The sequence below is a fragment of the Mizuhopecten yessoensis genome, unplaced genomic scaffold, assembly GCF_002113885.1.
Source record: "Mizuhopecten yessoensis strain PY_sf001 unplaced genomic scaffold, ASM211388v2 scaffold11117, whole genome shotgun sequence".
Taxonomy (NCBI): Eukaryota; Metazoa; Mollusca; class Bivalvia; order Pectinida; family Pectinidae; genus Mizuhopecten; species Mizuhopecten yessoensis.
The window spans coordinates 544946-568794 of NW_018408888.1; the positions used below are offsets into that span (position 1 = coordinate 544946).

General features: G+C 36.6%; 1 protein-coding gene across 3 annotated transcripts in view; it reads left to right on the forward strand.

Moving 5' to 3' along the window:
• The window catches only part of LOC110466108 (rho-associated protein kinase 2-like), a 50310-nt gene extending 32823 nt beyond the window's left edge, over nucleotides 1-17487 (forward strand). For all 3 annotated transcript variants that reach the window (XM_021522426.1, XM_021522428.1, XM_021522427.1), the window contains 11 exons: nucleotides 521-707; nucleotides 3233-3326; nucleotides 3861-3958; nucleotides 4449-4583; nucleotides 4966-5372; nucleotides 5831-5909; nucleotides 6187-6249; nucleotides 6659-6791; nucleotides 11000-11065; nucleotides 11665-11797; nucleotides 12094-17487. In XM_021522426.1, coding sequence (XP_021378101.1) covers nucleotides 521-707; nucleotides 3233-3326; nucleotides 3861-3958; nucleotides 4449-4583; nucleotides 4966-5372; nucleotides 5831-5909; nucleotides 6187-6249; nucleotides 6659-6791; nucleotides 11000-11065; nucleotides 11665-11797; nucleotides 12094-12196 — 1498 coding nt within the window. In that variant the 3' untranslated portion in view covers nucleotides 12197-17487. The remainder of the gene's footprint in view (nucleotides 1-520; nucleotides 708-3232; nucleotides 3327-3860; nucleotides 3959-4448; nucleotides 4584-4965; nucleotides 5373-5830; nucleotides 5910-6186; nucleotides 6250-6658; nucleotides 6792-10999; nucleotides 11066-11664; nucleotides 11798-12093) is intronic.
• Nucleotides 17488-23849: the final 6362 nt, after the last annotated feature.

A 23849-nucleotide genomic window follows, 5' to 3' on the forward strand; every position in this document is an offset into this window, starting at 1 on the left:
ACCAATAAAATTCTAATGCATATTCAACAGAATGATGAAGAACAAGAATGTTACCTATGATTAAGCTGTGTTTAGAATTAAGCCCCTCAGTTTTAGCACACATTGACGTGCCTGTAAGTTTATGTCTGATGCTGTAAACATTTAGCTTTGATGCCCAGGGTCAGATTTTCATTCGGGCAATTTCTTGTAAAGAAATTTCAGGTTTAGATTCATATTTGGCTTGGGTAGCTGTTTTGACATTTGTTCATTAAACGACCTTGGCCAACTTTCAAGGTCATATGGGTCAAATACGATAACAGATGAAAATTCCTTCTACCAAATTGTGTGAAAGGCTTAGAAGGTGGCCAGTTAAACTTCAATGAGCATATGACTCAAGCTCGTAAATGTATAGGTTAAAAAAGGATTGGTGTAAACGCAAAGGAGAGTAATAAAAAGAAATTCCCAGAACATCTATCCTAATGTGAAGATACAAGGTAATGTAAGAGTTTAGTTGATATTTACTGTGTTTCTGCTCTTCCAGGGAATCCATCGCTGTTCAGTTGGAATTGGCTTTGTCCAAAGCAGATTCGGAACAACTTGCCAGATCTATTGCAGAGGAACAGCTGTCTGATTTAGAGAAGGAAAAAACAGTTTTAGAATTAGAAATAAAAGAGTTAATGGGTCGACACAAGAGTGATGCTGGCAAAAAGGAATACCAGTATCAGGTGGTAAGGATCGTAACTTTTCTTTGTGGGATAATTAGATATTACGAGTAGTTGCTGTGAAATTATTTGAGTTTTGATGCAGACAAAATCAGAAATTTGAAAAGGTGAGCGAGACGTGATCTGAAGATAACTTTTTGAAGATGTCACATTGAGGAACTGCATGTATTCTATTAAATGACAAGAAGTTTAACTTTGTTTCAAATAGGAGTCATTTTATAGGAGAGTTAAAGAAGCACTTTAGTAACTAGTTATTGATCATTATATAAAACGATGGCAGTCAAGTCATACACATCATGAACAGTGTTACCTGTATAAGTTAATGGGACCAATATATAACATAGTGAGTGAACAACTGGAACCATGTGATCAATACAAGCTTTATAGTACCAATTTTGGATAGAAATATAAGCAACTAATGTGATAGAAGTACTTTAAAGAAAGCCATTACTTGGGACTGATTCAGTATGTTGTGAAAGTTGGAAAGTGGGAGGAGGCAAGGTGTTTAAAGTGGGAGGAGGCATGGTGTGTAACGTGGTGTTTAAAGTGGGAGAAGGCATTTTAACGTGGTGTTTAAAGTGGGGGGAGGCATGGCGTTTAACGTGGTGTTTAAAGGGGGAGGAGGCATGGTGTTTAAAGTGGGAGGATTCATGGTGTTTAAAGTGGGAGAAGGCATTTTAACGTGGTGTTTAAAGTGGGAGAAGGCATGGAGTTTAAAGTGGGAGGAGGCAAGGGGGTTAAAGTGGGAGGAGGCAAGGGGGTTAAAGTGGGAGGAGGCAATGTGGTTAAAGTGGGAGAAGGCATGGTGTTTAGCGTGGTGTTTAAAGTGGGAGGAGGCCAGGTGTTTAAAGTGGGAGGAGGCGATGTGTTTAAAGTGGGAGAAGGCATTTTAACGTGGTGTTTAAAGTGGGGGGAGGCATGGTGTTTAACGTGGTGTTGAAAGTGGGAGGAGGCAAGGTGTTTCGAAGTGTGAGAAGGCATGGTGTTTAACGTGGTGTTTTAAGTGGGAGGAGGCAAGGTGTTTCGAAGTGTGAGAAGGCATGGTGTTTAACGTGGTGTTGAAAGTGGGAGGAGGCAATGTGTTTGAAGTGGGAGAAGGCATGGTGTTTAGCGTGGTGTTTAAAGTGGGAGGAGCCAAGGTGTTTAAAGTGGGAGGAGTCATGGCGTTTAAAGTGGGAGGAGGCAAGGGGTTTAACGTGGTGTTTAAAGTGGGGGGAGGCATGGTGTTTAACGTGGTGGTTAAAGTGGGAGGAGGCAAGGTGTTTCGAAGTGTGAGAAGGCATGGTGTTTAACGTGGTGTTGAAAGTGGGAGGAGGCAAGGTGTTTCGAAGTGTGAGAAGGCATGGTGTTTAACGTGGGGTTTAAAAGGGGGAGGAGGCAAGGGGTTTAAAGCGGGAGGAGGCATGGTGTTTAACGTGGAGCTTAAAGTGGGAGGAGGCAATGTGTCTAAAGTGGGAGAAGGCATGGTGTTTAAAGTCGGAGGAGGCAAGGTCTTTAAAGTGGGAGGAGGCATGGTGTTTTACGTGGTGTTTAAAGCGGGAGGAGGCATGGTGTTTAACGTGGAGCTTAAAGTGGGAGGAGGCAATGTGGTTAAAGTGGGAGAAGGCATGGTGTTTAGCGTGGTGTTTAAAGTGGGAGGAGCCAAGGTGTTTAAAGTGGGAGAAGGGATGGTGTTTAAAGTGGGAGGAGGCAAGGTGCTTAAAGTGGGAGGAGGCATGGTGTTTTACGTGGTGTTTAAAGCGGGAGGAGGCACTGTGTTTAAAGTGGGAGAAGGCATGGTGTTTAGCGTGGTGTTTAAAGTGGGAGGAGCCAAGGTGTTTAAAGTGGGAGGAGGCGTGGTGTTTAACGTGGTGTTTAAAAGGGGGAGGAGGCAAGGGGTTTAAAGCGGGAGGAGGCATGGTGTTTAACGGGGAGTTTAAAGTGGGAGGAGGCAAGGGGGTTAAAGTGGGAGGAGGCAAGGGGTTTAAAGCGGGAGGAGGCATGGTGTTTAACGTGGGGGTTAAAGTGGGAGGAGGCAAGGTGTTTAACGTGGTGTTTAAAGTGGGAGGAGGCAAGGTGTTTAAAGTGGGAGGAGTCATGGTGTTTAAAGTGGGAGGAGGCAAGGTGTTTAAAGTGGGAGAAGGCATGGTGTTTAAAGTGGGAGAAGGCATGGTGTTTAAAGTGGGAGGAGGCAAGGTGTTTAAAGTGGGAGGAGGCATGGTGTTTAAAGCTTTCGTTTTACTTAGTATCAGTTTCTTCTCTGACAAATGACAAGTGAATTCTCAGCATTTTGGTGTGGATTAAGTCATCTGAGCCAGGAAGATATATTTCTGGAAATCAGTTCAGTTGACTGGTGGTGTGGATTTCCAATTTAAACAGGTTGATGTTGTGCTGTGTTAAATTTTGATGTTGTGCTGTTTTAAATTTATGTAAAAAATAAAATAAATGTTGCAGTGTTGAATTTGTGATTTTAAGATATATACAGTGTCATCAATTTGATGCTTACAAAGAATTATCAATATAAGTAGAACTATGCTTGTCATTTCTCACAGTTGGAAGAGTCAAAGCGAGACCTATTGAAACGAAACCAGGAGATGCAAGCAGAATATGATGAAATAAGTAAGCAAATGAAGAAAAAGACTGAAGGTGAGAATCATTATTTAAATTTTAAACTTTGGACCAACTTGGTATGGTAATGATTAACAGCTATTCTATTAGAATATATAAAACTTTGAGTGTGCTCTAGGGACAAAGCCATTAGAATAGCCTGTTCCCTCACATGCACCAGAATAATTGTCCCTTTGTACTGAATTTTGTGTTTGCTATTTGCTGCAATTTGAATTGAGAACTGACAGAATATCCTCAGCAGTTTGGTGTGGATTTAGCCATCTGAGCCAGGAAGTAATATTTCTGGAATTCAGTTCAGTTGACTGGTGGTGTGGATTTCCAATTTATACAGGTTGATGTTGTGCTGTGTTAAATTTATTTAAGCAAATATAAAATGTTGCAGTGTTGAGTTTGTGATTTTAAGATTATTATATCACCGCTGAATATTATCCTGTAATCGGTAAAAGGTATTGAGCTACAGAAAGACATAGGCCATGGGATATGAATTATTTTATGTACATTTTTGTATGTTATATATTTTTTTTTTAACATAGTGTTTTCATTTCTCCTCAGAGCTACGCAATTTGCAATCCCATAATGCAGAGGATGCTGGTAATGAATTAGAAAAATTACGAAAGAATTTTCAAGAGGAAAGAATAAAAAAGATTCAGGTGAACAGAGTGAAATTTTGAATGTATATATAGATGTGACTACATATTATGACATCACAATTGAAATAGTGCTGTAATTCATGACCAAACTGTCAACATTCTACTAAGCTAGATTACAACTGTTTGTTATACATGACAAAATTAGTGTGGTGAAATAGAACATGCTGAGAACATCACATGTAGACCTGACGCTGTTCACAGTTCAATGCCTAAAAGTAATTAATTGTCTGCAAGTAATTATTATTTTTAGTGATTAGACATAAAACATTATTTTTCATGATTGTATTTAAAACACATCATTTACAATTGCAGGTATTTGAAATTGTCATAAAAAAATCTGATTTACTATTGATTATTGTCACTGTAAAAAATGTCAAATTGAATCATGCTGTGAAAAATGAGTATCATGAAATTAATTGCCATATTGCAATTGCCTTGTTATTTAGATCTGACGTGTTGAAATAGTTTTTTATGACCTATGTTTTTGTAGGCTGTGAATAAATTAGCCGAGATTATGAATAGGAAGGAGTTCAAGCCTCAGGGTAAGAACAAGAAGAACATGCCCGACGCAGACATGAAGAAAAAGGAACGGGAACTACGCAAAGCACAACAAGAACTTCAGATGGTATGTCATTATAAAAGTTTCATAGGGCTCATGTATGGTGTTGATAAAACTGATTAAATCTGTGATATGATCAGCTTGATTAAAAGGAGGAAAGACGCATAAAAACTCCATCATTAGTTCTAGGATTTTATTAAATATTTGAGAATAGCTGTTTAAGACAGTTTAAAAAAACAAGAAGGGAAAATACAGGAAGGATAAACAGCACTTTACTAGGAATGCATTGTTTATATGTAACATCCTTTGTCTTATAACTTTTTGTGTTTTATTTGATAAATATATGATCTTCAAAAAAAAGGTCTCTCTTGTTATTGCTAACATGTATTGAACTGAACCTGAAACCATGACAAGGAAGTTAAGTAGTATTGTTTGTTGTGTCGTCCAGGAAAGAGAGAAGTACAACAAGATGATAGAGAAGTACTCGCGGGACTTAAGTGAGACTCAGGCTGCGTTATATGAGGAAGGTCAGCAACGGTCGAAGCTACAGATGGAACTGGATGCCAAGGACAGTGAGATTGAGTTATTGAGACAGAAGCTAACGTTCTTAAATGTAGACTCTGCTTCAGTGCATAGTGGTAATGGTGAAAATGACGGGGACATTAGTATCACAAGTATCTCTCCAGTTAACTCGGACACACTCATGGAGGGTTGGCTAGCCGTACCCAACAAGTCCAATATCAAAAAGTATGGCTGGAAGAAGCAGTATGTGGTCGTCAGTAGTCGCAAGGTGTTGTTCTACAACTCAGAGAATGACAAACAGAACGCAGACCCGGTATTGGTGCTAGATATTGAGTGAGTATTCTGTGGTTTAGTCACTACTGTTGATCATTGCTGAAGTGCTTCACAAGCTGAAAAACTGATTTAGGTATTTTATATGCTTATTAGATAAACAAATATGTATAAATGTTTTAGGACCAGGGTGTTTAAGATACTGAAAACATGTCTACATTAACACACTCAAACATATAGGAATACAGTGAATTAGATTATATACATAATTGAGCATATTCAAATAGGGTAAAAAGTGCTGGAATATTGTTCTGCAAAATGATTAAGTACCTTTACATTACTAGAGTTTTTAATCTTATAATTTGACTGAACATAAAACAAGACTTAACAAGGAATTTGTTAGTCGTTTTATAATAAATATAGTTGTCAATACTTAATTAACTTAATTGTTGAATGTTTCAAACTGCCATTTTGTTGATATCGAGTACCATTTTAATATATATTCCTTTTTTGTTTCACAGAAAATTATTCCATGTACGACCTGTGAGCCAGGGTGACGTATACAGAGCCGATGTCAAAGATATCCCCCGGATATTCCAGGTGTGTCTGAATGGTCTTCATGGATATAGTAAAACATCAATAATTAATGATACTTAAGTAATATCAGTGTGGCGTTGGTGGTGAATGATTTGTTTATTTGTGAATTCTATCAGGTACAAACAGATATGTTTGTATTATTTGTCATATTAACCACTGAAATGAATAGGGATTTAAGATCTCACTATCAAGAAAATATTATTGACCTATTGGCATTGGGAAATTTGAACAAGCTTAGATATGATAGAGAAACTTGACATGTCTTTCTGATATATTTCAGGTTCTGTATGCCACCGAAGGAGAAAATAGACGTCCTGATGAAATAAGTCATGAACTGAACCAGGTAAATTTTGGAGAATTCAAACAGTATTAGTCCGAAAAGAAACTGAAATTCATACGGTTTTTGGAAGAGCACTACTCAAATACTAAATTGGATAAACCAGATGTGGAAGCTTATTTTATCCTGTCAGTTTAGATTTGGAAATAAAACTCCTGATAGATCTTGAAACCTCATACAATACTCTACTTAAAGGCTATACAGGGTTCTTTTCGTGACTGTTATTTACATGAAAATTTGAATTGCAAATTAACGAGGACAGCAAATTTTCAGTGAAGTAATAGAACAAACAAAATCATGAGAATGTAAAAATTCACCATTGCACATATTGTCTGATGAATGCAAAAGGAACTTCACTGTGATACCAGTAGTTCTCTATAAAGTCAGTGTCATTGTTGTGTTTTCATCTCCACAGGACAAAACGTCAATGGTTCAACACAAAGGACATGAATTCATACCTTTACATTTCCGTACCCCAACCAATTGTGATGCGTGTAACAAGGCAGTATGGCATGTACTTCATCCGCCGCAGGCCCTGGAGTGTAAACGTTAGTATACATACAGGACATAATAGATATACATATGTCCACCACAGGCCCTGGAGTGTAAATGTTAGTATACATACAGGACATAATAGATATACATATGGTCACCACAGGCCCTGGAGTGTAAACGTTAATATACATACAGGACATAATAGATATATATAATCCACCACAGGCCCTGAGTGTAAACGTTAGTATACATTCAGGACATAATGGCATGTACTTCATCCGCCGCAGGCCCTGGAGTGTAAACGTTAGTATCCGCCGCAGGCCCTGGAGTGTAAACGTTAGTATACATACAGGACATAATAGATATATATAGTCCACCACAGGCCCTGAGTGTAAACGTTAGTATACATACAGGTCATAATAGATATATATATGTCCACCACAGGACCCGGAGTGTAAACGTTAGTATACATACAGGACATAATAGATATATATATGTCCACCACAGGCCCTGGAGTGTAAACGTTAGTATACATACAGGACATAATAGATATATATATGTCCACCACAGGCCCTGGAGTGTAAACGTTAGTATACATACAGGACATAATAGATATATATATGTCCACCACAGGCCCTGGAGTGTAAACGTTAGTATACATACAGGACATAATAGATATATATATGTCCACCACAGGCCCTGGAGTGTAAACGTTAGTATACATACAGGACATAATAGATATATATATGTCCACCACAGGCCCTGGAGTGTAAACGTTAGTATACATACAGGACATAATAGATATATATATGTCCACCACAGGCCCTGGAGTGTAAACGTTAGTATACATACAGGACATAATAGATATATATATGTCCACCACAGGCCCTGGAGTGTAAACGTTAGTATACATACAGGACATAATAGATATATATATGTCCACCACAGGCCCTGGAGTGTAAACGTTAGTATACATACAGGACATAATAGATATATATATGTCCACCACAGGCCCTGGAGTGTAAACGTTAGTATACATACAGGACATAATAGATATATATATGTCCACCACAGGCCCTGGAGTGTAAACGTTAGTATACATACAGGACATAATAGATATATATATGTCCACCACAGGCCCTGGAGTGTAAACGTTAGTATACATACAGGACATAATAGATATATATATGTCCACCACAGGCCCTGGAGTGTAAACGTTAGTATACATACAGGACATAATAGATATATATATGTCCACCACAGGCCCTGGAGTGTAAACGTTAGTATACATACAGGACATAATAGATATATATATGTCCACCACAGGCCCTGGAGTGTAAACGTTAGTATACATACAGGACATAATAGATATATATATGTCCACCACAGGCCCTGGAGTGTAAACGTTAGTATACATACAGGACATAATAGATATATATATGTCCACCACAGGCCCTGGAGTGTAAACGTTAGTATACATACAGGACATAATAGATATATATATGTCCACCACAGGCCCTGGAGTGTAAACGTTAGTATACATACAGGACATAATAGATATATATATGTCCACCACAGGCCCTGGAGTGTAAACGTTAGTATACATACAGGACATAATAGATATATATATGTCCACCACAGGCCCTGGAGTGTAAACGTTAGTATACATACAGGACATAATAGATATATATATGTCCACCACAGGCCCTGGAGTGTAAACGTTAGTATACATACAGGACATAATAGATATATATATGTCCACCACAGGCCCTGGAGTGTAAACGTTAGTATACATACAGGACATAATAGATATATATATGTCCACCACAGGCCCTGGAGTGTAAACGTTAGTATACATACAGGACATAATAGATATATATATGTCCACCACAGGCCCTGGAGTGTAAACGTTAGTATACATACAGGACATAATAGATATATATATGTCCACCACAGGCCCTGGAGTGTAAACGTTAGTATACATACAGGACATAATAGATATATATATGTCCACCACAGGCCCTGGAGTGTAAACGTTAGTATACATACAGGACATAATAGATATATATATGTCCACCACAGGCCCTGGAGTGTAAACGTTAGTATACATACAGGACATAATAGATATATATATGTCCACCACAGGCCCTGGAGTGTAAACGTTAGTATACATACAGGACATAATAGATATATATATGTCCACCACAGGCCCTGGAGTGTAAACGTTAGTATACATACAGGACATAATAGATATATATATGTCCACCACAGGCCCTGGAGTGTAAACGTTAGTATACATACAGGACATAATAGATATATATATGTCCACCACAGGCCCTGGAGTGTAAACGTTAGTATACATACAGGACATAATAGATATATATATGTCCACCACAGGCCCTGGAGTGTAAACGTTAGTATACATACAGGACATAATAGATATATATATGTCCACCACAGGCCCTGGAGTGTAAACGTTAGTATACATACAGGACATAATAGATATATATATGTCCACCACAGGCCCTGGAGTGTAAACGTTAGTATACATACAGGACATAATAGATATATATATGTCCACCACAGGCCCTGGAGTGTAAACGTTAGTATACATACAGGACATAATAGATATATATATGTCCACCACAGGCCCTGGAGTGTAAACGTTAGTATACATACAGGACATAATAGATATATATATGTCCACCACAGGCCCTGGAGTGTAAACGTTAGTATACATACAGGACATAATAGATATATATATGTCCACCACAGGCCCTGGAGTGTAAACGTTAGTATACATACAGGACATAATAGATATATATATGTCCACCACAGGCCCTGGAGTGTAAACGTTAGTATACATACAGGACATAATAGATATATATATGTCCACCACAGGCCCTGGAGTGTAAACGTTAGTATACATACAGGACATAATAGATATATATATGTCCACCACAGGCCCTGGAGTGTAAACGTTAGTATACATACAGGACATAATAGATATATATATGTCCACCACAGGCCCTGGAGTGTAAACGTTAGTATACATACAGGACATAATAGATATATATATGTCCACCACAGGCCCTGGAGTGTAAACGTTAGTATACATACAGGACATAATAGATATATATATGTCTGCCACAGGCCCTGGAGTGTAAACGTTAGTATACATACAGGACATAATAGATATATAAATGGTCACCACAGGCCCTGGAGTGTAAACGTTAGTATACATACAGGACATAATAGATATATATATGTCTGCCACAGGCCCTGGAGTGTAAACGTTAGTATACTTAAAGGACATAATAGATATATATATATGTCTGCCACAGGCCCTGGAGTGTAAACGTTAGTATACATACAGGACATAATAGATATATATATGTCTGCCACAGGCCCTGGAGTGTAAACGTTAGTAAACATATATGACATAATATATATATATATGCTAATGTAATTATTATCATTGGGTACAACTGCATATTTTACCTTAGGCTTACCTTTGTAAAATTTGTTCTGATGATGGCTGCATAGCAGTTGAAACATGTAGACGTCAAGTAATTATGTAGACGTCAAGTAATTATGTAGACGTCAAGTGATTATGTAGACATCAAGTAATTATGTAGACGTCAAGTGATTATGTAGACGTCAAGTGATTATCTAGACGTCAAGTGATTATGTAGACGTCAAGTAATTATGTAGACGTCAAGTGATTATGTAGACATCAAGTAATTATGTAGACGTCAAGTGAACAACAAAGCTGTTCTTGTGGTGTTGAGAATCCTTTTATTTCCTTTTACGTATGGGACATTTTATCTTTCTCGAGGTTGTTTCAGCTGCAAACCTTTCTTAACATTTAGTTAATTTGAAACTGTAGTTTTCAATTAGACCCTTTTATGCTAAGTGTAGGACTGTAATTTTGGGTTATAGACTCTTAATAGGGTATTTTCAGGACATGTTATAACATGAAAACCATTTTACAGTGAAGCCTTGTTAATGCATTCACTTTCATTTCCAATGGGACAGATTTAAGTAGAAATAGAGAGTTGTTCCTAAAACAATGGTCAGATATGATCACCAGAATAGTGATGGATGGATTAACAAGGCTCAACAATAATACAACTTTTTGCTGTTGCATGGTACAAGATTTGTGGGTAATTTTCAAAATAAATGACATTCATCTGTTATGCCCAGTCGGATTTTGTATTTCCCAGTCCATATATATAGTATGTACTGTTTGTCATTCCAGGGTGTCATATCAAAGTACACAAAGACCACTTCGACAAAAATGAGGAGTTTGTAGGGTATTGTAAAGGTAAGCTACTGAATATGTTGTACACATTTTTTATTATTTCAGTAAAAACTAATTAATAGCAAGTTTTAGTAAAACCAGGTTCAGCCATAAGATCTAGAGCATTCTTGTAAGTCCGACACCCAACAACTTGTGTGCGACCATAATAGAGACTTGAATATATAATTATTCAGCTCGGGGCATCCATTAGTAAACTTTTCGCTGAGCGTTATATCTTGATTCAGTTTCAAATATGTTTGTGTACGAGGAGGATCAGAGATCATTTTGGAGGGTTGTCATAAACTCATTTTTAGCTCACCTGGCCCTTTTGAAGGTCGAAACATGTATAAGAACAATTTCAAAACACTTGATGTAATTCAGATAGTGCTGTTTTTGTCTTTCTTCTACTTTATTGTGAAAAAATAATTTGTAAGATTAACTTGTATAGGAGAAGGCAGTTCTTTCAGAACTCCAAACACTCAACAGATTTAAAAAAAAAAACATTGCTTCCCACACCGGCATTTCACCCATTTGCTTTTTAGACAAAGAATATTTTAATGATAAAACTATTATCTGTCGGACTTGATGATGTGTATAATGTGATGGTTCTTTTCTGTTTGCAGTGAACTACGACCAGAACATTCAGGCTAAGGAGCTGTTGTTACTTGCTGAGACGATTGATAAACAGAAACATTGGGTTACACATCTGAGTAAAAAGATTACGAAGAAGGGAATAGTCAGTTCTGGAAATCTTGGGTAATTAGTTCAGATATTATTGTACATATATATATAAATATATCACTTAAGTTTTAATAGGATACCATACCATATAAACCAATTCTCTGAAGTGTTGTTAGACGTTTAAGGTGACGTTACTTGAAACCTTGCTTTGCATAATTGTTGACTGGTTTAAAAAAAAAATCAATTTCTTCCTTGAAGGTATCATTCAATATTTTCCTTGAAGGTATCATTCAATATTTTCATTTTACTTTAGAAACATTATTCATTTTATCACCAAAAACATTAATTTGTTGTTGACTGTTTTATCCCAGTACATCTCGTGGCACAAGACAGTACTCCTCGTTTGGCATGCAACGCCAGGTCGGCAATCAGAGGTCAGCATCAACACTTCCTCCAAACACTCGGCCAGTGTGAGGCAACACCAGTCAGATCATCATTCAAGTCATCACTTCATCATCATTGTTACTGGAATTAGAGCCCAAAGCTTACTTGGATTAGGATTACTTTCTCAATCATTCATCATCAGTTGAGATATTGGATTGTGGACTCAGCCAATCGAATAGTTCCTAGCTCATACAACTCTTTTAACCTTAAATATATTTAGTTACTGTAAGATACAGATACAAAATTCCAGGTAAAAAAAGCAGTATAAAAATATACAGCTATTATCAGTTGTTATATCCTTGAACATGCAATACAAAAATATTCAAGATGGTTATAGACATTTTTCATTGCCAATGTACAGAAAAGAAAACACCAACAAAAAGGACCTATTTTTACTGTTGATATTTTCTCCTCATTAGATAAATATGTAAGAAAACCTGGATTGGTTTAAAATACCGGTGTGGTTTGGGTGAACCAATAGCAAAATACTGCCCTGACCATGGTCATTGGAGAGAAGACATGGGAGTTAAACTCCAGCAAAACATACATTCTGGCGAAATAGGTTCATGGCACCTCTGGTTGAAAATCTTGTGAGTACAAGACAGGTTTTGCAATGGATTGTACATGTTGTAAATATAAACTGTAAATACCAGCTATTTTTTTTTCTCCTCATAATACCCACCACATGTTCCATCTGATGATGCTGTAAATGTCTTTATTTTTGTGTGGATCCACTTTTTGCAAAACTAGCAGTAACATTTTATTTCTCCAAAAGAAATCCTGTAAAAATTAACAGAATTTTTTTTCACGTTTTTGAAATCCACCAAAATTTGACTCTGTTTTTGTCCATTTTAGCACAGCCATGAAATTACAGACCTGCAAAAATACAGACGTTTACAGTAGATTGTTTCCCATAAAGCCAGTGTAAATGTATATATGTACTAACCAGTCGGTACATGGTCTGAGAAATACGTAAGAATGAATGCAGCAAATATGAGATATGAACAAATTTGATGTAAATATTGTTTTCTGTTTTATTGTGTCTGTCCTTGTTACATAGGTGTTGTATATGCTGTATAAAGTTTTCACTTGATCTACTTATTGTCGGGAGGACCTGGTTACAGTGCTAATGTGGAACATAGTCTTCACAACAGTTTTGGTAAAAAGCAAATTATATTGATCCATTTTCGGATTGTCTCATAGCTATCCGGGAAGTGAATTATGGATTATTTAAGTCTAGAATAGTAAGTTTACACATGTTATCATGGTTTTTATATTCCAAATCATTACAGTACTTAATATATTAGAAATGTGGTCACAAGCTGTACATTTCTGCCATTTCACCAGTACATTGTGCATATAATTTGTGACATGCGATTATCTTATATACGATCATTCTAAAATCCTTTTGACTAAAAACAGTAAATTAAATGGTCATAAAGCCAGCAACTGAGACAGAATTGTATTTGAATAACTTGATTAAGAATGAAATTGATTTGATACTCAGAATTATGATGGTGAATTAAAACAATGTTTGGCAGTATTAGATTAAAGAACATAAAAATACGAATACAAAATTATTCAACATATTATGGAATTTGTGTAGGTAAGATTATTAAAATTCCTGAAAGTGAACTAACAAATTTATTAAAGATTTGTCCCATCTAAGAGAACTGCTGGCCGTCGAGACACAGGGTTCTCTCTACAATTCACCACACTTTTGAGCACAGTTGAATCTCCCCAATTGTTGGAACGTAAAAAAAAGTGCAATATTTTTAGACATTTTTCCAGTCTACAGTGAAGCTGTTGCTGCTGACAATGATAACATTGTTGTATCATACAACATTAATGTGTTGTAGACATCCGTTTTTTCAAACAGGTTCAAATTTAATTTTCACTGATCAAATTTTCTTTTGTTATCCTGAAAAAAGCTTGTTTCTTTCTTGTAAGAAGAGAAAATCATACTTTTTAGAAAATAATCTTTCGGTAGTTTTTTTGGGTGGGGAAGGGATACTTAAATAAAAATGTTTCATTAACTAGAACTACTGGCAAAGCCTGTCAAACATACAAACGCACAAAGAGATCCTTTTCTTGTACTGTTTGCTTCTATGTACTGTAAGGTCTTTATGTGTGATCTTCTAGTGTTAATGTATTACTGTGTTAAAAGTGAAATGTCAAGTGTATGATATATCCCAGTAGATACACGCTCACGTATAAATATACTCATGAAACGCACTTCCCTGTTAAGTTTGAAATAAAATTCAAAGAGTGTTTTGTAATTATTAGATTAATTAATTATTAATGCATTCCATACTATCGTTTGTAATGACTTGTTTTTTAACCCTCCCATTGGAGTAGTGTAGATCATCAGACTTTATAACTTACTATTATTAAAGTGCTAACAAGTAAAGCAGAGAAATTATTTATATTTTCGTTACTGTCGATGGTGTTGTAAACTTCCTCTATGTAATCTTGCTTTAGACTTTGTTGAACTTTAGATTTGAGTTAAGTATTATGCTGCAGCTTTTCTTGTGGATGTATTTTCTCCATATCTTGACCGGCTTTTCCCCCCCAACCTGTATGGTAATATAAAAAAAAACATATTAGAATCTGATAGCCAATAGAGTTAATTATGCGACATTTTGCAGAGTTTGGAGAATTACTGTAAATCTCTCTATTTCCATAATGAAGATTTATTTGAGATAAAAATTCGAAATTGTGCAGTAACGAAGTTATTTTTTGGGTTTTGAATTCACATAAATAAAAGTGATAGATGTATTTTTACCTGGCTGTTATTTTATCATAATCAACCTTAAAAAATGTATGTACTGAATACTGGTACGGAGTTAAAGATTTACTCTACCTAAATCATGTACTGAATACTGGTACGGAGTTAGATTTACTCGACCTAAATCATGTACTGAATACTGGTACGGAGTTGAAGATTTACTCGACCTAAATCATGACTTGTACCTGCTATCAAAAAGAGTTCTTTGTGGTTAATCTGTCAAAATAAAGTAATGGGACTCGCTCAAATTAATATGGTTTGATAACAGTGAGGCCTATGAATCAACTGATTCTTTATCGTGGAAAAAAAATGTAGATTTATGCTAATAATTTATGCTAATTCAAGAAATATAGCCCTTGCACAAATCAAACCAGTAATGTGCAGTCAAGTATATCCTTCAGGTTTCAGACCTCTATATCACCAACATGTTGAGTCTGTCTTAACCGGAGATCAAATTTTAATTTCCTTCATGGCATTACATGGAGGCTTGCAGTCAAACTTGGTTTCAGACAGACTCAAAGGGTTGTGATGTTAAGGCCCAAATCTCATCTCTGAGTACTGGTTTATACTGTAACTATACTGATACAGGAGTAGTCCTGGTTGATACTGTAACTATACTGCTTATATGCAGTTATGCTGATTTGATATCACAGTGGTTTGGAGGCTAGACTGGCTTCACTAATGTGTTCACAGGGACTTGTTTTGTTATATTGTTGATATATCATGGTGCTGCCACTGTATGCGTAACTGTTGATATTACGTGTTATATTTTGTTAAAGACACAATAGTTCAATTATTTCAGTCATATTTGAACTTTGCGGAACAGAAAATTTGACAAGTCTGCGTGAATAGCCCTTTTTCATGCGGTAAAGTTCCGATTGAGTGTTACCATGATAATGGATATTCAACCGGACTTATTGCTGAGACTTGCAGCATTCTACGCTGATTTGGGGTACTGGGAGTGTGTACATGTGTATAAATGTTTGTTTTTATTTTGCATGAATGGGAGTTAGTATGAAAGGATTTCCCCAATATAGGCATTTTCCAAATACAGGTTGCTATATTGAGTTATACCCCGATTGAGTTCCTTTACTACTTATGTAATTGCTTCTATTCTATGCTTAGCATCTTTAGGATTTGTATCATGTGTATATATTTTATACCAAGCTAAAACCATTAGTTAAAAAGTCTTCTATGATAGACCTTTGAAAGTCAATGTATCTTTTTGTTGTTACTGTATTAGCAAACATTTCAGATCTCTTTGTCAACTGATCAGAAGTTGATCCTTATTTGATTTTTTTTTCTTGCTGAATATTTTCAGTCTGCATGGTTGTGAGTTTTCTGATGTTCATGTTCACGATATTGCTGTTTTTTAATGTAGAATTAATGGCTATACATGGTCATGTATTTAAAACTCAGAAACCTGGCCAGTAATTTCCTTTTTTCAAATGGCCGTCGTTAGAGTAAACCTCTTTAATATTTTTTGAAAAATTCTCAAATATCATGTTTGATCAAACTTTTTATTATGTAATTTAGCCAGATTCAATTTCTCAATTATGAAATGCTGGTATTTGAATTAGTTTTAATCACACAATATGTGAAGAACTATATTGATGATTTGTCTTCAAAATGCCAGGATTCTGGACATGAACATACCAATTGTCAATGACCAGTTGTTTCCTCATACTGAAAACCGATCATTCTGATTTCCAAAATGAGCATCCTGTTTCGGACGATCTTGACCGCACATCCTTGCCCCTGTAATATTTCTGTATGACACTTCGATTCAGGTTACATCTCCAAGAAATCCACTGCTACTATTTCACTGCCAAGCTTTGATGTTTAGAGATAGAATAGATTATTGCAGTGTCTTGTCATTTCTAGTTAGACAATAATTAGAACAATGAACTAGATTCGAGTATGTTCACCTGTTTTGTTTAATTCAAAGAATCTGTTATGAAATTCCTTAGTATTTTGTTATCACCGATTAGTCTCAAGGTAAAGGTACTGGATTTCACCATGTCTTTTATTAAGGATAATTATTTGAAATGGGAGATGGTAGATTGACAATTATTAACCTCAAATGTATGATATATTAATTTGTAAATAATCATTTACTCTATCAATAAACAAAAACTTACAGACACCATGTTGACCTTGAATGGGGAAAATAGAACCGGGGTTCAGAGGTCACCTCACAAAGTGCATGTCTCATCGTCAGTTACACTACCTGCAGTTAAAACTACCTTGGTGATTTGTACATATATAAGTTATTTACAAGTACTAGTTACACAAGCATACCAATGCTTCCTCTTATGTGTTATCAATACAGCTGTTAATCTGATTACTCTGTGTATACATACCATGTATCAGTTCTGTTCTTTCCTGAACAACAACAACAATTATGTGATATAAAACTCAATTAAAACCAATTTAACAATACATGTCATACTGTGCTATTAACATGTATGGTTGCTGAAGCAAAAAGTGCCTAAATTTAGTGCACCATTTATATTAAAATATTAATGATATATTTCTGTGTTATTTTATATATATATTATGTCCAAGATGTTCTTTTTTGGATAAAGAGAAGAAAAGTTATATTCAAGATTAGAGGTCCAATTCGGTAACTTTCTCAAATGGTTTCTTCTAAAGAATGAAGATTCCTATAGCAAATAACTTTCTGGCAATAAGGGCTACTATAGAAGTGACCTTGACCTAAATTCTAGGTCAAGTGTCAAATATATAAAATACTAACTTTTGAAGAATCGACCTGGTGGTTGCTGGCATGGAGTGCTAAGAACTGCAAACATTTAGTACCGGGTAACTTTGGCCCATACTTTAGGTCACTGGGGTCAAAATCTAATACAAATGTATTTTTTATGAAGAACTAAAAGGCCTAGAGTTATCATATAAAGCCACTAGCTTGCTAAAATATACGTGTAGTACCACAAAGTTTATGAAAATGAATCCACCTTTGGCATATTACAGGTTATAGGATCAGATTTGGTATTTAAGACGCTGAAACGACTTCTGAAGAAATGAAAGGCCTTTTGTCATGATGCTTGGCCAGTAGCTTGCTGATATGTATTTTAACAAAGTTTGTAAAGGAATTAACCTAACTTGTTTAATATCACATGTCAACTGGTCATATTTGTTAAAACATTCAAATGACTTGAGCCCAACAACATCAGTTGGTGGGCTTTTTAAATCACCATCCATCTGTCTGTTCTTAAACAATTCTTGTAAGCCTTGTTCTTAGAGAGTACTGGAGGGATCCTTCTCAAACTTTACATGAAGGTTCCCCATGATTGTCCATATTTATGCATTTCAAATTTTGGGACTGATAGGAAAACCATGATGGATGACAGGTAGCTATTTTAAATTTGAGAGTGAAAGTTTGTTAGCGCTATATTTCCTGAAGTACTGAAGCGTTCTTTCTCAAATTTCACATGAATGTTTCCCAGTCCCTAAGTTACCGGTAGGCATATCAAATTTTGGGATTAATGGGAAAACCAAAGCAGCCATCTTGAATTAAAAAGTTAAAGATTATTAGCTCTATTTCTCAGAATGTACTGGAGGGATCTTGCTCAAATTTCATATTAGAGGTCCCCATGATTCCTAGTTACGCCTTTTGGAATAAGGGGCTGATTAGAAAGCTAAGATGGCCGACAGGTGGCCATATTGAATTTGGGAGTTATAGTTTGTTAGAGTCATTTCTCACACAGTATTGGAGGGATCTTTTTCAAATTTCACATGAAGGTTCCCTTTAGTCCTTATTTGAGTCTAATCGGAAGAACAAGATGGCTGCCAGGTAAAATTAACTGGTATATAACTAATGAAGATGGTATGATGGTTGGTGCCAAGATCTCTGGGAATTTCTTGTTCTAAAGAGCCAAACCTCTTAATACCATATTATTTGGTCATCAGTTTCCGGAAATAGTGGCACCACAAAATTCGTGAAAAGAGTCGCACAACTTGGAACCGAAACGCCTAGAGTCCGGACGTTTAGCCTTAACTTGTTTAGCAGTTTACTGGAAAGTTTTTACATGGCTATCAGTTTGGTTTATCATGTCTGAAAAGAAAGCATAGCTCGCTGAACTTTCATGAGACTATGGACCTCCTATCATTATACTGGAGTTCCGTGGCTCCGTGGCGCTAGCTGCAGTTATAGTTACTGCTTTTAATATAAGAGGCTGCTGGTCGGCCTTTTTTCTATCGAATATGATTTTGCCGACTGCAAAGTGGCGCCTGTCAAAAGTTTAGTTTAAACGTATTTTATTGCCAAGCAAATGGATTGGACACAAGTTATTAAAACTTATATAAAGCCCTTTCCCAGCAAATTACAAGCATATATTTACAATAAGATAAAATGGCAGACTTAATTAATATACATTTTTTTAAATTTATAAATCGATAGTATAAGAGAGAGAGAAAGAGAGGGGAGAGGGGGGGCCTAAGATTCCACAATTATAGTACAAACATCCTTATAGTGCCCGTCTCCAGTTATAGTTCCTGTTGGCAAGGACGAATGCTAACTATACCAAATAGAACCAGGGTAGTTAACCAATAGCTATCCTAGAAATTATCATGTGATGTAATACTTTAATGCTGGATATACCTACAATGAAATAATACTTTTATTATTCCATAAACATCGGATTGTTAGCTCACCTGGCCCAAAGGACCAAGTGAGCTTATGCTGTGGTGCATCGTCCGTCATCCGTCGTCCGTCCTGCGTCAACTTTTTACTTTAAACAACTTCTTCTGAATAACCAAGAGGTGCAGGCTGATGATATTTTGCCAGTAGCATGCTGGGATGAAGGGCTACCTACTTTGTTCAAATGCATGACCTTTGTCCATTTTCAAGGTCACAGGGGTCAAATATAACTAGAACTGTAAGCCAAAGGCTAACTAATACCCCGCTCCTATATAAACCAGAACTGTAAGCTAAAGGCTTATTAATGCATAGCAATATAGTCTCCCACCAGTAATGATTTCTTTATTGACTGAGCTGTACACTTATTTAAGTATATATAGGCCACTCACATACTTCCTGTACTCCCTCTCAATGCCAAAACATACTTGCAAACCAAAACGTGTTAGCCCATATGAACGGGTTTTGCTGAAAGATGTAATGCAGATATCTCCTCCAATATAAAGATGTAATACAGATATCTTCTCCACTTCTAGGGACCAGCCTGACAAGCTCTCCACTGTATAAACAAGACGTTTGGGGCCCATGCTTTTGCTTATCTAAATAAAACAAGTATTTCGCACAAACAGGCATAATTCCATCAAAAAGGGTCGAGATCCCAAATTAAAATGCCGGTGCACAACTGCTTAAGATACCGATCATTCATGAAAAGTTTCAATGAAATCCACCTGTTAGTTAAGGAGGAGGTTCCCGGACAAGTTACTGCGGACGACAGACAGACAGACATCCAGACAGGGTGATTCCAGTATACCCCCCTAACTTCGTTGCGGAGGTATAATAAATTCTTTCAACAACTTCTGAATAACCAGAAGGCCCAGGGTGATGATATTTGGCCAGGGACATGCTTGGATGAAAGGCTACCAAGTTTGTTCAAATGAATGACATTGGCTAATATTCAAGGTCACAGGGGTCAAATAAGTGTAAAACCTTCAAACAACTTCTTCTGAATATAAACCATGATGCCTAGGGTAATGATATTTGGCCAGTAACATGCTGGGATGAAGGGCTAGCAAGTTTGTTCAAATGAATGACTGACTTATATTCAAGGTCACAGCGGTCAAATATGTGTAAAACATTTTAACAACTTCTGATGAATAACCGAACAGCCTAAGATGATGATATTTGGTCAGTAGCATGCTGGGATAAAGGGCTACCAAGTTTGTTCAAATAAATGACCTTGACAGATATTCAAGGTCACAGGGGTTAAATATGTGTGAAACCTTTCAAACAACTTCTTCTGAATAACCAAGAGGCATAGGATGTTGATATTTGGCCAGTAGCATGCTAGGATGAAGGGCTACAAAGTTTGTTTAAATGAATGACCGGGACTTATATTCAAGGTCACAGGGGTCAAATATGTTTGAAACTTTTAAACAACTTCTGAAGAATAACCAAAAGGTGCAGGATGATGATATTTGGCCCATAACATGATGGATGAAGGGCTATCAAATATGTTCAAAATCTTGCCGTATTCGCAAGCATTACGCATTAAAAAAACATGCAGTGACCCAATACACTATGAACATGAATGCGCCAATCTCATAGAGAGGTTCTTGAAAAGAGGATATCCTTTAAACTTATTAACAGAAGCCATTAACAATGCACGTACCAAGTCCAGAGAAGAACTACTAAACCTAGAATGGAAGGAAAGTGAACGCAAGGTTATACCTTTCGTCATTCAACATAACCCACTGAACCCACCTATCGGACAATTTCTCAAATAATACCAACACATATTAGGACAGGGGCCCGGAACCAGGGGTCTATTAGAATACAAAATGTTTGTCGCCTGCACAAAACCGAAGTCCATTAGGAACATATTAGTAAGAAGCGATATCTGTCGTGACTCTGCCCGGCCGGGCAGTGGACCCTGCGACAAGAACTGCAGGATCTGCGTACACATGAAACCTACGAACAGCTTCTACAGTCATACTAATAAAATAGAATACAAAATACAGGGCCACATCACATGCCAAAGTGTGAATGCCGTGTACTTAATATCATGTAACAGATGCGGAATGCAGTATGTCGGACAACTATCTACGACGATTAATACACGCATTCGCAATCATTTATATAGTATCATTCACAAACACCCGGACAAACCGGTGGCGGGACATTTCACGTCTCCCGATCATAACATACATAACGTCATAGTTACGGGTATTGTTAAGGACGTCACGGATACCAACCGTCGTCTCAGAACAGAAGAGAGTTGGATTCGTATGCTACGTACAACTCAACCAGAAGGTTTAAACATTATAGCTTGATGGCCAACACGAAACAGACAACCCGCCGCAAACGTAATACTACAGGCAAAAAACTAAGTCTACCGTGTATCAGATGCGGGAAGACGTACATTAATCTCAGGAATTTACGGAGACATGCGGACATAGCACATGGTCTCATACAAACATGGTATAAATGCAAACTCTGCAAACGCTCTTATGGGAGAGAGGAAACGTACAAGAAACACCTCAAGGACAAACACCCGGGATACCACGTGGAACCGGAGAAGTTTGTAGACCACACCAGAGCACAGGCAACCAAACGGGACAACAAACGCCCATTTGCGGCGCTTACGAAAACACAATTAGATCAAGTGAAATTCAGAGTGAAACCAGGACATGGGATAACTACAGTGGGACCACCTTGCAAACAATTCAGGCCGGTACTAGATGAAACTATAGAGTTACTCAAGGCTGACCTAGAATTATCAGAGAGTGAATACACGGCATCCACGCCAAATACATCAGAAGAAGACTACGCAATGAGAGACTACAAGACTTTGGGATATAAGTCTCTATCCACATCCACTGTTTGTCAGGATGAACTTGAACATTATAACTCAGTTTAATAATATTTAGGGATAAAAGAAACTTGTACTTATGTCTAACTATATATACACATTTATACACATATATATTTAAAATAGTCAATGAATTGTATGTACATTGATAGTATTTCAGGTATTGATACTATAGACTAGAATGCTCATCTACTAATAATAACCGTGATGGAACTTTCTAGAACGTTATAAATAGATATCACGTGACGTTACCTGTATTACGTCACTATACACAATATAGATGTGCCCAGAATTTTAGTACTTCAGGGGACATATTTTGTTATCAAATCGTCCTGAAGAAGCCCACTGTTCGGGCGAAACCGGTAGACATACCCAATAAATAAGATTCAACTTATCCTGAGCTTGTTGCGATTGACTCCTACGCTTATTTTCCTATTCTTCAATCGCCCTGCATACTGGTTAGTATCCAGGCAAGGGATAACGGAACCTACCGAACCTAAACTACAATAACGGCGTTGGCTCTACTCCTGGATCGATGTTCAAAATCTTTTAACAACTTCTTCTGAATAACCAATAGGCCCATAATAATGATATTTGGTCAGTAGCATGCTGGGCTAAAGGGCTACTTCGTTTGTTTAAATGAATGACCTTGACCTATATTGAAAGTCACAGGGATCAAATATGTAAAAAAAATAAACGACTTCTTCTGAATAACCAAAAAGCCTGGGATGTTGATGTTTTGCCAGTAGCATGCTATGATGATGCGCTACCAAGTTTGTTTAAATGAATAACCTTGAATTATATTCAAGGTCACAGGTGTCAAATATGTTCAAAATCTTTAAATGACCTCTTCTGAATAACCAAAAGACACAGGGTGTTGATGTTTGGCCAGTAGTATGCTAGGATGAAGGACAACCAAGTTTGTTCAAATGAATGACCTTGAATTATATTCAAGGTCACAGGGGTCAAATATGTTAAAATCTTTCAACAACTTCTTCTGAATAAACATAGGGCCTAGAATGTTAATATTTAGCAAGTAGCATGCTTGAATGAAGGGCTATCAAGCTTTTTCATTTGAATAACATTGACCCACTTTCAAGGTCACATTTGGTCAAATATGTATAAACATTTAAATGACCTAATCTTTATATACAAAAGGATAGGGTGGTGATATTTTGCAAGTTACATCCTGAGATGAAGGGCTATAAAACCTGTTCAACGTAATGACCTTATTTTACTTTCAAGGTCACAGGGGTGAAATGGGTTTTAAATCATTTAACAGGTTCTTTTGAATGACTTATAATCATAAATACTGATATTTTGCCTGTAGCTTTATTTTAGATCACTTTTAAGGTTACAAGTGGCAGAT